This window comes from Zingiber officinale, chromosome 8B, assembly GCF_018446385.1.
Source record: "Zingiber officinale cultivar Zhangliang chromosome 8B, Zo_v1.1, whole genome shotgun sequence".
Taxonomy (NCBI): domain Eukaryota; kingdom Viridiplantae; phylum Streptophyta; class Magnoliopsida; order Zingiberales; family Zingiberaceae; genus Zingiber; species Zingiber officinale.
Genome location: NC_056001.1, coordinates 112,903,311 through 112,919,555, shown reverse-complemented (window position 1 = coordinate 112,919,555; position 16,245 = coordinate 112,903,311). Strand labels below are relative to the sequence as shown.

At 37.7% G+C, this 16,245-nt stretch overlaps 1 protein-coding gene and 1 long non-coding RNA gene across 4 annotated transcripts; one reads left to right on the top strand and one right to left on the bottom strand.

Annotated features, from left to right (window-relative positions):
• Positions 1 to 952: 952 nt before the first annotated feature.
• LOC122016977 (nitrate reductase [NADH]-like) lies at positions 953 to 4,653 on the top strand. The gene is made up of 5 exons (XM_042574421.1): positions 953 to 1,107; positions 1,243 to 2,578; positions 2,660 to 2,800; positions 2,897 to 3,129; positions 3,224 to 4,653. The coding sequence occupies exons 2-5, from the start codon at positions 1,570 to 1,572 to the stop codon at positions 4,547 to 4,549; spliced, it is 2,709 nt and encodes a 902-aa protein (XP_042430355.1). The 5' UTR covers positions 953 to 1,107; positions 1,243 to 1,569; the 3' UTR covers positions 4,550 to 4,653.
• An 8,551-nt stretch (positions 4,654 to 13,204) lies between these two features.
• On the bottom strand, positions 13,205 to 16,245 carry LOC122017931. 3 transcript variants are annotated; one of them, XR_006121495.1, is made up of 6 exons: positions 15,948 to 16,245; positions 15,527 to 15,871; positions 14,707 to 14,796; positions 14,580 to 14,622; positions 13,683 to 13,728; positions 13,205 to 13,519 (listed from the first exon to the last, which is right to left on the bottom strand). It is a non-coding gene; the product is annotated as an uncharacterized LOC122017931 (long non-coding RNA). The 3 variants fall into 3 exon arrangements; XR_006121494.1 differs by having other exon boundaries at positions 13,679 to 13,728; positions 15,527 to 16,245; XR_006121493.1 differs by having other exon boundaries at positions 15,527 to 16,245.

Sequence of the window (16,245 nt, the reverse complement as noted above, 5' to 3'; positions counted from 1 at the left end):
AAGACATGGGGGAGGTTATGCTCGGTCACGCCAAGTTTCGACCCCAAGACCTCATGTGACAACACCCCATGTCTTAACCATCACACCGCCTTGAGGGGACCATTGTTTTGAGTAACCCATGTGGCAAAAGGGGATTCGCTCGCCCCTAGCGCCCCCGCCAATCCGTCCCTAGGCTAACACAGAGGAGATAAATCACGGGTGACTACTAGCCATTAGTGCAAATGGCCAAGACATGGGGGAGGTTATGTTCGGTCACGTCGAGTTTCGACCCAAAGACCTCATGTGACAACACCTCATGTCTTAATCATCACACCGCCCCAAGAGGACTTGTTTTGACTAACCTAGCTCAATATTGGAGTTGCTTGATGAAATCAATTCTAAGCAATTCTAAAGGTGGAAGATGGTACAATGGCAGGATGGTTATGATTCTATTTTCAGTTATAGAATTTTTTTTTTTTTCTAATGAGATGACTTTTAGATTTATTTGTATGGTAAAAAGTGATTTGTTTATCTCCAATATCTTCTTCAATTCATTCATAGATCAATACAGAAAAAATTAATTATGAATAATTACTATTCATTAATACAAGTGACAAAATACGAAAAAAGACATATTCAGACTAAATATGAAAGTCTCTTGAGATCAAAATTCGACTGGTTTGCCACAAAAGTAAATATGAAAGTCTCTTGAGATCAAAATTCGACTGGTTTGCCACAAAAGTAAATATGAAAGTCTCTTGAGATCAAAATTCGACTGGTTTGTCTTTCCTTAGATTTACTTGATACATATTGGATGGTCCATCTCGTCCACAATTTAAATTTAAAATTTTCAATATTTTTTATTACATTTTATCTTTTTATTAGGCTAATGGATTGACCATCAAATTTAGATTGGGCTCAATTAAATTTTTTTACGAGCTGGTCTGCGCCAGATGAGTCAGTCCATCCGTCACGGTCGACCCGCCGACAGCTCCATTGGCAAGTGATTTGAAAATGTCTGAAATCTCAGCGAAAAAGAAAATGTCTAGACATCTATAAAAGGCGAATGGCTTTCACAAACTCGTGTCTCGAAATCTAAAAGGCAGAGAGGACTCTTAACATCGTGAGGTGCCTTTTATGACTTTTTCCATTTGATTAATAATACGCAGTTTGTTTTATTTTTTTTAAAAAAATATTATTATTATTTGAATAGAATTTAAAATGATTATTTAATAGCAGTATATATATTTTTTTTTTGTTCAGCGACTCCCGAGGCACAAGAAGAGTCGGCCATGAGACAAGGCCGCCCCTTCGTCTCCCGCCCTCTCCCTCTCTCAATACCCGCTTCACATTAGTTTTGTCGTCTTCTCCCGCCATGCTCTGCACCATTCCCTCCCTTCTCTTTTGTCAAGACTGCTACCTCTTCTTCTTCTTCTTCTTCTTCGTCTTCCTGGCGCCTGCCTTCGCAGTGTATATAAATAAACTCAACGTGGCTTCCATCCAACCTTCACCGAGTACTCCCTTCCCCGGCCGTTAATTCGATCTGCCTCGGCTGCCGCACCGGCGTAACTACTAGCCTAGCTAGCTCTCATGGCCGCCTTCGTCGACAACCGGCAGTTTAGCCGACTCGACCAGCCCAACGGCCACGCCAAGCACTACCCTGATTTGCCCACCTTAATCTCACGGCCTCCCTTTATCCCTCCTCTTACCCTTGATCGCCGGCCCTCCGCCGGCGAGGAAGAGGGCACTGGCGACGATGACGACGAGGAGGAGGTCGTCGACTGGAAGAAGCTCTACGACACGGCTTCCCACTTCGAGCTGGAGCCCTCCGCGCGCGACTCCCGCGACGAAGGCACCGCCGACGGTTGGATCCAGCGCAACCCCTCCCTGATCCGCCTCACCGGCAGGCACCCCTTCAACTGCGAGCCGCCGCTGGCGCGCCTCATGCACCACGGCTTCATCACCCCCGTCCCGCTCCACTACGTCCGCAACCACGGCGCGGTGCCTCGCGCCGACTTGGCCACCTGGACCGTCGAGGTCACCGGCCTGGTCAGACGCCCCCTGTCGCTCACCGTGGATGACCTCGTCCGCGCCTTCGCGCCCGTCGAGATCCCCGTCACGCTCGTGTGCGCCGGCAACCGGCGCAAGGAGCAGAACATGGTCCAACAGACCATCGGCTTCAACTGGGGCCCTGCCGCCGTGTCCACCACCGTTTGGCGCGGCGCGAGCCTCCGCGACGTGCTCCGCCGTGCCGGCGTCATGGGCCGCAAGGACGGTGCGCTCTTCGTCTGCTTCGAGGGCGCCGAAGACCTTCCCGGCGGGGGCGGCGGCGACTCCAAGTACGGCACGTGCCTCCGGCGGGAGGTGGCGATGGACCCCTCGCGCGATGTCATGCTCGCCTACATGCAGAACGGCGAGCCGCTGACGCCGGACCATGGTTTCCCCGTCCGCGTCATCATCCCTGGCTTCATCGGCGGCCGCATGGTCAAATGGCTCAAGCGCATCATCGTCGCCCCGCAAGAATCCGACAGCTATTACCATTTCAAGGACAACCGCGTCCTCCCTCCCCACGTCGACGCCGAGCTAGCCAACGCTGAAGGTGCGCTCTCTCTCTGTCTCTCTCCCTCCATCTCGCACATTTATTGTTCGACGAAATGACTGAGTCGATCGGCCTGTGCAGCTTGGTGGTACAAGCCGGAATACATCATTAACGAACTGAACGTCAACTCGGTGATCACGACTCCAGGCCACGACGAGATATTCCCCATCAACGCCTTCACGACGCAGAGGGAATACACCATGAGAGGTTACGCCTACTCCGGTGAGCTCCCCCCGACTGTTATCTTTCCGACGATCCTATCCTCTGCTACAGTTAACAAAAAGGGGGCTAATTAACTGCGCTCTGTCGATCGAACAGGCGGCGGAAGAAAGGTCACGCGAGTGGAGGTGACGCTGGACGGCGGCGACACTTGGCTCGTCGGCTCTCTCGACCACCCCGAGAAACCCAACAAGTACGGCAAATATTGGTGCTGGTGCTTCTGGTCACTGGAGGTCGAGGTCCTGCCGCTGCTCAGCGCCAAGGAGGTCGCCGTCCGAGCATGGGACGAGTCCCACAATACCCAGCCGGAGAAGCTAAATTGGAATCTCATGGTATATATACCCATCGATCGCCTCAATTCTAGATCACGGCAATCTAATTTCGATGGCTAATCGGCCAATATCGTGACGGCGATCGATGATGCAGGGGATGATGAACAACTGCTGGTTCAGGGTGAAGGTGAAGGTGTGTCGGCCTCACAAGGGCGAGATCGGGTTGATGTTCGAGCACCCGACGCAGCCCGGGAACCAATCCGGTGGGTGGATGGTGCGGCAGAAGCACATGGCGACGGCGGAGGCGCCGGCGCAGAAGCTAAAGAAGAGCACCTCGACCCCCTTCATGAACACCGCCGCCGAGCACTACACCATGTCGCAGGTCCGCAAGCACGCATCGCGCGATTCCGCTTGGATCATCGTCCACGGCCAAGTCTACGACTGCACGGCCTTCATCAAGGACCATCCCGGCGGCCCCGATAGCATCCTTGTCAACGCCGGCACCGACTGCACCGAGGAGTTCGATGCCATCCACTCCGACCATGCCAAGGCGCTCCTCGACACCTACCGCATCGGCGAGCTCATCTCCTCTGGCTACGTCTCCGACGCCTCCGTCCACGGCGCGTCCGACCTCTCTCACCTCGCCACCATCCGCGAGGCCGTTCCCGCGCCGGTGCCGGTCACGCTGGTTAACCCCCGTGAGAAGGTACAGTGCACGCTCGTCTCCAAGAAGTCCATCTCCCACGACGTCCGACTATTCCGCTTCGCGCTCCCCTCGGCCGACCATTTGCTGGGCCTTCCCGTCGGGAAGCACATCTTCCTCTGTTCCACCATCGACGGCAAGTTCTGCATGCGCGCCTATACACCGACGAGTCCAGTGGACGTGGTCGGCCACTTCGAGCTACTCATCAAGGTCTACTTCAAGGGCGAGCACCCCAAATTCCCCAACGGCGGCCTCATGTCGCAGCACTTGGATTCCTTGTCCATCGGCTCCGTCTTGGACATCAAAGGCCCAGTCGGCCACATCAATTATACCGGCTGCGGTAACTTCCTTATAGAAGGAAGCAAGAAGAGGTTTGCGCGGCGGCTGGCGATGATCGCCGGTGGAACGGGGATCACGCCGATGTACCAAGTGATCCAGGCGGTTCTGCAGGACCCGGAGGATCAGACGGAGATGCACCTGGTGTACGCCAATCGGTCGGAGGACGACATATTGCTGCAGGAGGAGCTGGACGGGTGGGCGAGCCGGCGGCCGGAGCAGTTCAAGGTCTGGTACGTGATCGACCAGTCCAAGCGAGAGGGGTGGCGGTACAGCACCGGATTTATTACCGAAAGCATCCTGCGGGAGCATATTCCGGTGGGCGGCCGCGACGACACGCTAGTCCTCGCTTGCGGCCCGCCGCCCATGATTCAATTCGCGATTATGCCCAACTTGGAGAAGATGAAGTATGACACGACCAATTCCCTCCTACTCTTTTGAGGGATGAACAACCTGTTACATATGTTCTCTTAATTTTTCAAAATATAGAAATTCAAAGAGATTCTACTTGAATCTTTTAATAATATTAAAAGGGGTTTCACTTATTTATTTTATTTTAATATTATTGCATGCGGTCATAACTTTTATAATAAAAAATAATTTTCATTAACTTATTAAAATTATTATATACTAAACACTACTCATAAAATATAAATATAAATATAATTGAAAATAATTAAATAATTTCATAAATACGAAAGTGGAATGTGCATTAGGGTATTACATAAGAATAAGATTACTTGTGGTAAATTGCAGCAATTAAAATAAGTTATAACAACTATAATTAAATTGATATAGTAGTATCTCTTACAACTGTCATATCTTAATTAATTTTCAGCAACTTACTCAACCGCATAGTAAATTTTCATATTATTCATTTTGCATATTAAAGTTTTAAAATTTTAAAAATATATAATATATTTCTATTATGCTGCCTCTTTTATTAGATGTCAATTGCTATACCAGTATATTTTTAAATTTAATTTAGACGGTACAAGATATGATTACACTTAGGAGGTTTTCAAGAGTGTGGTAGTGATGATTGAAAGTGATTCTAAAATTCCAAAGATCATCATGAATTTTAGTTAAAATTTACTGATGATCTTGGATAACTCATATGATATGGTGATTAGGCGGGCCACTTTATCATCGTGTGGAAGTCAAAATCAAGATGATTAATAGATGGTGACCGGGTTGGCCGATCGGGCGAGTTACACGTCGATTGGGGGTTGAGCTCCGACCCATCATTTTAGGCACAGGGAGTAATCAAACCAGCGCTTAAGGGACGTGTAAAGTCGAGCCGAGTGGCTATCCCGCTCGGTCCAACGACGGACGACATGGATAGATGACTTTTAGCCGAGCGCCTCTTCCGCTCGGTGCGATAGTGGACTTTCAGCAGAGCGATTGTCCCGTCCGGTGTGGCAGCAGGTAACGTAGGGATATCAGGATTCTGGCTGAGTCGTCATTCCACTCGGCCAAGCAACAGACACAGCTAGATATCCTTCGACATCCTTTTGAGAACTAGTGCCGCTGACAGGCGACATGGTCAGACAGAGGATCGTATGACAGAAGCTTCCACTGTCACTTCAGAGATATGTTCGCCCCGTTAAGGTACTGTGTCAGAGATACTTTACTGACATATCTCTTCAGAAAAAGTTTGGGATAGTGTGCCCGCTTTAAGAAACGTGCACACACGCTACATGAGCCCTATATAAAGGGGGTCCAGGGATCGGCGGAGGTATGCTTTTCTCGCGATTTCTACTGTTGCGCTACAGTTCTCTTTGCTTCTTCTTGCTTCGCTGGAGACTGACTTGAGCGTCAGAGGGTCATCGTCGAGGACTCCTTCCCTGGTTCGGCACTGTCACTGCTTCTGTTGCAGGTGGGAGCGAAGCCCACCGAAGATCAGCAAAAATACCACGTCCCCAACATCTGTCTCTCTGACTTTTGGATAGGATCATAAATACTTCAAATCAAATTTATTACACTTCATATATTATTCTAAGTGCAATCATACATGAATTTCATAATTTGATCCTACTATAACATAGATAATTTAATAGGTGACTGATGAATTATATATGGACAGTAAATTACTAATCACAAATCTATTGAGAGCCGTGATTATTGATTAAAAAAAGGCATGATGAGAATATACGATGAGTTTTCGAAATTCTAAAACTTTGGTAAGTGAAATAATTAATATAGAAATCTAAGTTATTGCGATTCAATAAAATGTTGATTATTTTTTATATCATTTAATTTCTTGGAGAGGACAATATATTGACAGCGATATATTAAAGTAATTAAGAAAAAAAAGTCGCAACAGTCATTATCCAGGTCCCTAATAGAATATAGTGATTCGGACTTTGTTAACTCGATAACCTAAAAAAGTTTGACAATAATTAATTAATATAATCCTCCCACCTAGACCTAGTTAATAATCTAATCACTCAGTCACTCAGATAATGACGGTTGATTTTTCCGAACGGAATCGCAATTGAATCCAATCACACGATTGGCAGAGAATCTATGGTCGAAAATTCCATGCGAGTTCCACGGAATTCGGATAAACCACGTGCAGTCAGTTCTGTCCAAATCCAACGATGGTTGTAGCGCAGCTGAAACCACGGACCGCGCGCCGAAATGGACGGTGGCTCTTGGTCGACTCCAAAGGATTAAGTCGTCAATTTCATTGGGCCCTCGGATTTTTTATTTATTTATTTAAAAACGGATTAATTAGTCTGTGCACATCGTAAATCTAGACGTATTAATTTATAACCGATCTAGGTATTCATATTAATTATTTTATCTAAGATAGAATAATTAAAAAAAATTATATTAATTTGTATAATTATTCTATCCATATCTTAAATTTAGTATTTATAAATAATATTTTTTTTAATTTAATAAATAAATTTTATTCCTTAAAATATTATAAAGAAGAGAAAAAAATACAAAAGCTAATATATTGTGTAGTAAAAAATAGATATCTAAATTTAATAAAATAATTTTTTTTATCCTAAATCATATTTTGTTTAAGAAAGCGGTGTGGATATTCTAAAATTCTTCCGCGGATTTAAAAATGTTAAAAAATAAAAAAATTCAATACTCTTGAACTTGTTTATCTACCATTCAAATTTAAAAATTCTTATTTTCTTTATTTTTTTATCGAAAGACATAAAAATAAAATTAATTTTAGAAAGTTAAAATGGAGTTAAAACATCATAAATTCATAAATTTAATTTTCAACTAAATTAATTGATATTTTATTAATTCTATTTATTCGATTTTTAATAAAAAATTTAGCTGGTTCAATTAGCTTAACATTTTTCTGAATATTCAATTCTATTTATTGGGACAGATTAATTTCTCAAAAACAGATTAGTCCGTCCATATCGTAAATTTAGATGAATTAAAGATTTTATTCTAAATTTTAAATAGAATAGTTAAAAAAAATTATATCAGTTAGTATAATTATTTTATGCATATCTTAAATTTAGCATTTATAAATAGTACTTTTTTAATTTAAGAAATAAATTCTATTTCCTAAAATATTAGAGGGGAGAAAAAAAATAGAACAATTTATATATTATGTAGTAAAAAATAGATATCTAAATTTAATAAAGTAATTTTTATCCTAAATTATATTTTAAGTTAAGGAAGCTTGTGTGAATATTCTAAAATTCTTCTGTGGATTAAAAAAATATTATAAAATGTTAAAATAAATACAAAAATCAATACTCTTGAACGTGTTTATTTGCAATTCAAATTTAAAAATTCTTATTTTTTTTATCATAAGACATAAAAACAAAATTGATTTTAGAAAGTTAAAATAGAGTTAAAACATCCTAAATCCGTTATTAATTTCTGATTAAATTAATCGATATTTTATTAATTCTATTTATTCAATTTTTATTAAAAATTTTGATTGGTTCAACTAGTTTGAATTTTTTTTTCTGAATATTCAACTCTATTTATCGGGACAGATTGATTGGTCAACAAAATTTATCATCCTACCGGCACAGTTCGGGGCCCAAGGTAATATGATGGTGATCGCTTCGAATTTTTTTTAACCCGATAACTTCTAAAAGTTTGACTATTAATCCTCCCACCCACCTACTCTAATAAATCTCTAATCACTGTCAATCAGATAAGACGGTTGATTAATCTAAATGGAATCTCAATGGAATCCAGTCACCCGATTGGCAGAGAATCTCCAATAGAAAATGCACTGGAATTCGCCTCACCACGTGCAGTCAATTTCTGTCCAGTGATGTCGTTGCCCCTGCCGCAACGCCGCTAGAAAACCACGAGCCGCGCGCGTAGACGGACGGTGGCTCTTGGTTGCGTCCAAAGGACGCCGCAGCGAGATCCGGATCCGTGAGGCGACTGACTGAGTGGCTGGATCTTCACGTTGGTACGACCTCGATGGCGACGGCGACAACGACGACGCCTGTGCATGCGGTTGGCTGGCCCTTTGGCCCTTCCAAGCGGCTCGTACGCCTGTGTGCATGGGTGAATTACTGCCTGCAGGCTGCTGCTGTTTTTCATTGGACAGGAAAAAAAACTCTGATTTTCAGGATCGTCAAAAGATTTTTTTCAAAAACATTATTACATTTTTATATTTAAAATGTTTTTATTTCAAAACTATTATAGTCACTCTCACATTATTACAATATCTTAACATAATTCATTTCTCTTTTTAACTTAGATTTTTTTTTAAAAAAAAACATCCCGTTAGACTATTTTTCTTTAAAATATTAATGTTGTAATAATTATAGATAATTATTATAACGTGCAAAAATCATTATATTTTTTAATTAACTACTATAGTGTTGCACCAACTATTTAATACTAGCGATTTTGATTATTTTAAAATAATTTTAATAATATTTAAATAATTTTAATAAGTTAGTAAAGATTATTTTAATATCTAATTAGAGTTTTGAATTGAAAGTAGTCCATTAGAATACATACATCCTGATATCAACTTTCATATCATCTTAACTTTGACTATCATCCATCTTGAATATCGATCCCGCCTTATCTTTGGGATCACTCACAACATACCATATCATCTTACTTAATAAAATTGAACCCTAAACTCTCCCTAAAAATATTATAATAACTACCAAATATTTTCTATATGTTATAACAACTATTCGGTAGTTACTACATAGATATTGGAGTAAGAGATATTTATAGATAAAATTTAAGATGTCTTATTATTTATTTTATTTTATTTTATTTATTGGGAATAAGGAGTACATTGTTGATAATTTATAAAATTTGAGATGTTTTTTTTTATTTTTATATAAAAGAGTTTTATATTAATTTTATAGTAAAATTATTTAAATTTAATTATAATTCTTTTAATTTAATTAAAATTATTTTTAAATCGTTATAATAGTGATTAATGACAGCTATTGCTAAATAATTATTAAATTTTTTTATCAACTACTAAACAGTTATTACAATAATTTAAAGATAACAATTAAATTTAAATATTTTAATTAAGTTAATTTAAAAAATTATGTATAAAAGGGTTCTATATATAATATTTTCAATAAAGTTTAATCAATATATTTTAATGTGAAATATGATAGAGAGGACTTTTTATATTTTTTAGAATATCCTTTCGATAATTTCAATCAAGATACTCTTCTGATTATTTTTTTTTGTCCTTTTTCATTCTGCCACATGTTTTTCTTCTTTTTTTTTAATTTTTATTTTGTTCGTTGTATGCGATTATTTGTGGGAAGCAATAGTTTAAATTTATGAATCGGTATGGGGGATTCATTTCAATGTTTGTTTTTTTCTTCTTTTTTAATTTTTATTTTGTGATTATTTGTGGGGAAGCAATAAGTTTAACATCTCATCATTTTAATTATTAGTTTAGGGAGGAGCAGTATGTCTAACAACTTGTAATTTTGTTTAATTGCTGCGTTCCAAAGCAAAATAATTTCAAAGAAAAACGAATGCCAGAAATTATTTTATAGTCATTAATTAAAGTGGAAAAAAAGAGGCTTCATTATTCTGGTACGTGTGAAAATAAATTGCACCCACTTGATTTTTCATAGTAATTCAGATGTCCAAATTTAGTTTGAATAATATGATTTATCTTCTTTTGATTTGTCTATCGAGTAATTGTTTGTCTATAGGATAAATTTGAAATACAATTTATACACTTATAAAGATCGACCTCTAAAATATTTATTCCTATTGAAATTATTTTCTTATTCATTTCTAAGACACTTTTATCAAAGTAAAATGATATCAGATGACAAAATTAGTTAACTACTGTACCAATTTTGATTAAATTATCATAACAAAATTGTTTTAATATTAATTAAAACTTATTTTGATTTTAATTATTTTAAATTAATCAAAATTATTTCAACTTGATTAAAATTACTTTTCATTATACTATTTAATTTGGTACTAACCCAAATTCATTGGTATTGTGAAAAGAAAAGGATAATTTTGACATTAAATTATTTTATATTTGGAAGACATGAAATGTAAAAGAAATAAAGTAATTTTATGAAAGGAATAGGAAATGAAATGTGTGTATATATATATATATATATATATATATATATATATATATATATATATATATATTCTTATTTGTTAGATTTTCCAACATTCTCAATCTCAAGATTTGATCCAAAGAGTGGTGGCCCATTGGAAGCCCATCTAATTTATTAAAAGATCTTTGAAAGTTGATTTTCATAATCACTTAAATGGATAAAATAAGGATAAATCATTTTGTACGTAGATCATCTTAAATAATTTTTTTAATGTAAATAAAAAAATTAATATCTAAAACTTTTGAGTGAATAAGGGTGATCTAGTTTTGATCATGAGGCATGAGCTTCTTCTATACAAGTGTAGTTATGTAGGCCAAAGTATAAATGCTAATTAAAGTGAATATGTGTTATTTACATGGGCCAATAAAGGATGCAAAAATATCTAAAAATTAGGATGGTCGAATTCTAAAAATAGACTACCAAGGGAGACAAGATAGTCTTGTATTTAATTAGAAAAACATCATGTTTGATCTCGATTATAATAAACTCAGTTAGCTTAATTGAGAAAGAAAAATTCTTATAAATTCATTATAAATGGAGATCGAATTACAAGTGTCTGGATAATAACTTGAATCTTCTACCACTACACCATAATCTTGGGGTCTATTTGATCTCAATTAAATCAAGTGTTTAGTAGGTGCATGGACAAATGATTAGCCAAACCATTTGGTTGTCTATTCTATTGCACCATACAGGTAACACTAACAAAGTTGAAGGGACACACCTTACATTATGCTGAATTAGATGTGTCTTTATTTACCTCTCTATATTCGTAGAGCCGATTCTAGGAGATCGCTAATGTGACGATTCTACATTTTTAAATTAGATGCGCCTTCTTGCATTCACTATTGCATTGAGGTGGAGGACCTCATGTTCCATGTGTTAGGACAGGTGATGCGGCTAGAAGAGGGTGACTATACGCTCACTTTTATTTTACAATTTTGTTAGCACGACTGGAACTAAAAATAATATATATATCAGTTGAATCCCAACCACAAATCTATAACACCTTAGGAATTTTAGATCGACTAAATGCATTTACCTATGACAATTTCGATTGTTATGTCGACTTAGGGATGTAAATGAGTTAAGCCGTTCGTGAGCTATTCGAAGCTCGATTCGATAAAAGTTCGTTTGAGCTCGTTTAATGAGGCTCATTAAGATAAACAAACCAAGCTCAAGTTTCACAATATTCGGCTCATTAGCTCGTAAACATGTTCGTTAAGCTCATGAATCAACTTTTAAATAAAAAAAAATTAGTAGTTTTGATATTGAATTTATAGATTTTACACTCTACTAATGAAAAATATAGATAAATATATTAAATTTATTTATTAGAATAAAATTATAAATTTTAACAAAAATATTATAATTTTTAAAAAATATATAATTTAGTTTTTTTTAATGAATATTTAAATGTATAATTTATATTTATTAAACTCGTTTAAGCTCGATAAAAGTTCAAATAAGCTCGTGAACCATGAATATATTCGTTAAATAAAACTCGAGCTCGACTCGATTATAAACAAGTCAAGCTCAAACATCCAAGAGTTCGACTCGGCTCGACTCGATTACACTCCTATGTCGACTATGACAATTTCTAAGGTCAACTTTGCTCCTAAGGCTGGTCCCACATGCACCTCGAGTACATGTGCACTTGGCTCTCCTTACTTGAACTCACCTTCATGCCAAGACACCCTTCCTGCCTCCTAGACTTGTGCCAAAGAGATTTTTGACTTCCCGTCTTCCATGCTAATTATAATCTCCTTGCCTTCGGAACTTTATGCCCTAACATTATACTGTCCTGACCTCTTGGAATTTCATCCACCTAATATGTGATCTTCATCGGCTTACTTAGACTTTACTTGCCAAGTATTTGGTATTCATTGATCATCTTAAACTATCACTTGCCAAGTATCCGACCTTTCATTTGTCTGCTTGGACTTCTACTATTGCTCTTACAATCTATGTCAAGTATCCTTCCACTTGCACATTTGACATATATATGTAAGGGCATAAGTATTGTCTAACTTAAACATTACCTAAATATCAAAACAACATATATATTTCAAATTGCATGCTATGAGGTAGGATTGCACCAATATCCTGTTGTTCTACATAGGAGCTGAAGGTGTGTTCCTTGCACAACACTTTTAGGCATGCACATCATGGCTTTGTTGTGCATGTCATTGAGACTAATGTCGAATTTCTGTGAGTTGTTGTGACTAATTAACAAATAAACACTAGGGGAGGTTCAAGAACCTTCTTCGGCCTTGAGCTCCTACTTAGGGTTAATAGACTCTTGTAGATTTTTCTTTTGATCGTTTCATCTTCAAATCGAGTTAATGCAACAAAATAGATAAAAACAAACTCAAAACATAATAACAAGAGACACATCACTAGAATCTGCAGATGTGCGCTGTAGTTAATATCATTCATAGCGCACAACCGCGCACTACGATTAATTGCATATAAAATAAAAAAATATATATCACACATATAATTATCAATATCGTACACTTATCACTAAAGGAATAATTGTGTTACGGGCATATAAAAATAAAATAAATACATGTCATATACTTTTTCTTTCCAATAAGAATAATTGTGTTACAGGTTGATAAGATAAACAAATTATGAGCAGCAAACCTTTCCTCTCCTTTTATGCCTCTTTGAAGTAGTGTAAGTAGTTCAAAGTCCACATTGATTTCTGATTGTTGTGTTGGTTCTTCTAACTCTCTTGCATTGGAATACATAAAATAGTCCCAACATTAATAGACCACTTGATTCTCACAAGCTAACATTCTTGAGACTAGTCCTACATGAATCAAATGACATAAGTTAGCATTAAATAACCAACCATTGATTCATGTGTATGAAAAGAATCAAACGATAGTTTTCTTAATCTGGAACAAAGGGAGTTGGAAATACATTGATAACATAACAAAAAAAGATTTTGACATAGAGGGGCACTTACTGACCTTCCGTTCTTTTACAATTAAAGTCTGATCAGCTTGATGCCCCCAACTGCAAAGAAAGGCAGGTAAGTTATTAACATGAGCAAGAAAAACACAAACATAAACAAGAAACAATTACCAAGCATTATAAATATATAGAGAACAAAAGTATAATGCAAGAAAAAAGAACAAAATGCAATGGAAAGAGAATGAGGATTAGCAAATTTCTGCACAAAATTTATCAATCCACCTTCTCTATAAGAACTCTCAGATAGTATTGCTGTGAGCTGAAACTAAAACTAGAATACATGCAGGAAGCATGAAAAAGAGTTGCCTACCTTTCTTAGTAAATTTTCCCTTCTATCTACTTTTGGATGGAAACAGAAATAGGGAAAGGAGATCCAAGTTGCTCCATTCCTTCTTACTTTTTCTTCTTCAACCCAATAGATAAGGAAATTTAATTGCTTTCCCTCGCTCTCCAATACTTTAACTCCTTCCCACCTAAGTAGGCACACCCTTGACCTCTTCTCACCTCTCAAGTTCCATACTCTTTCTAACTCCTAAGCACAAACAACTTTCTTAATCTCATTTAATCATCAACCATTTTTTCTTAATCACTTTCTTGAATGCTTCCAAAGTTCAAATATGTTAAAAAGATAAAACTGTATGCATTTATTCTTTTAATTTGCCCTCTCCTAAATTTACTTATCTCTATTTGTAGTCATGGTAGGAAATGGAAATAAAGAAACATAGCGTTGCTATTCCATAATACACAAGTATAGAATCACAGAAATTAGAAATATAACAAGACTAAGTAGAAGTATAAAATTCCTTTTACCTACTAAGTAGAAGTAGACTAATTAGAAATACAACAACATAGTGATTATATGAGCAAGTTTTCAGTTATAAAATTCCTTTTACCTTTTAAGTAGAAATATCCTTTTTTAATTGTTATCATTATCACCTGTTGTAAGATCACTCAAATTATTATTAACGTAAGGACTAGAAGCACAAATAAGTTTAACTATTACATTTAGGATTATCATACCTCCGCAGCTTTGAAAATGAACCTTTGTCTGTCAAAAAATAACAAGACTGATGGCAAAGTATCTTGTGTGTCCATGTCAATTCCAAAGATCTACAATAAAAAGCACCACATATGCAACTAATTTCAAAAGAGTTGAGACTTAAAAGTAAAATGGATATACATTATATTTGTAAAATAATATATCTCAGTAAGGAGGAGACATAGTTCTATACATGACAAAGTATACATTTTTTCTCTCGAGTCAAAGGCATATACAAGCAATATGCAGTAGACCCACTACATAGTGCAGATGCAATATGTGGAGGCATATATAATATTTTTTAAAAAATTATATTGATGAAAATGAGAATCAGATATACAATGAAGTATATTTCTTTAACACATCTAATTCACACTACCAGATGGAAAATAATATTTTAATCACATGACACAAAACATACAAAATATACCAATCAATATTAATCTATAATGATATCATATATATGTAATTTGAATATAATCAACACTTAAAATGTTTGTCACTTACAAAACAATCGTTTAAGCAAACCCACACAAGTTACAAGCCATCAAATACGGTATCATAGGGTTTAAAGTTAAGATGATTTAATGTAAATTGATTTAAATGGACCAAATAAAAACTTTTAACAATAGAGGTACACTCCAATTACAGCCACTATGCATAATGCATTCCTCTTCAAAATTCAGTTACACAACTGCATAAATGGTTCAAAAGAGGGATTTAACCTATTTGAAGCAATAGTTTGAGACAACCTAGGTGTTCTTGGATAGAAAAAAGATACGAAAAAATTAGATTTTTTACCTGAACGTAGCAAATTGTGTTAACAGGATTCAATTTCTAGATCTTTAGTTGAAAGTTCTTCTGTTTATCGATCTTGTTCCTTCCCTCCGCATGCCTCTTGTTAAACTCTAATATGTCTTTCTTCTCCTCCATCTCCGACACTTTCCCCTGGGTTCTCTATTCGCTTAGCATGCTCGCCCACCACCTCTGGTTGAGAACTCCACCGCTGCCTTAGCCACATCCTCCATGTCCTCTGCCTCATAAAAGGTCCGACCTTGGATGGCGTCACCGGCATCGTAGAATCCACGGATGAGACTCTTCCCATACGAATGATTGGAGAAGCCATCCCTCAAGCCGGAGTTCCCCCTCCACAATACATTGTTGTGTTTCGGAATCAACCTTGCTACAAAAGAAATCAGGGGCAAAGGAACATTTTTTATACCGTCAAAACCTTTTTTTCCGAAGAGGCCATCTATGAGGACTCGCATCACTAGGCATTGAAGAACATAAGGGCCTTGTGGAGTGCAAGGGTGTAGCTATCCTGCAGCGACTTTGGGCAATGATAAGCGGAGCAAGGAAGGCGGAGTATGGCATAGATGAAGGCGAAGCACTGAGGTAGAGAGGGAGGAAGAGCACGGAGGCAGAGAGGGAGGCGGAGCGCGGAAGGTTTCGGCAGAGAGGAAGGATTTTGGCGGAGAGGGAGTAAGGCTCGCGGCAGAAAAATTTTGACGAAAAGGGAG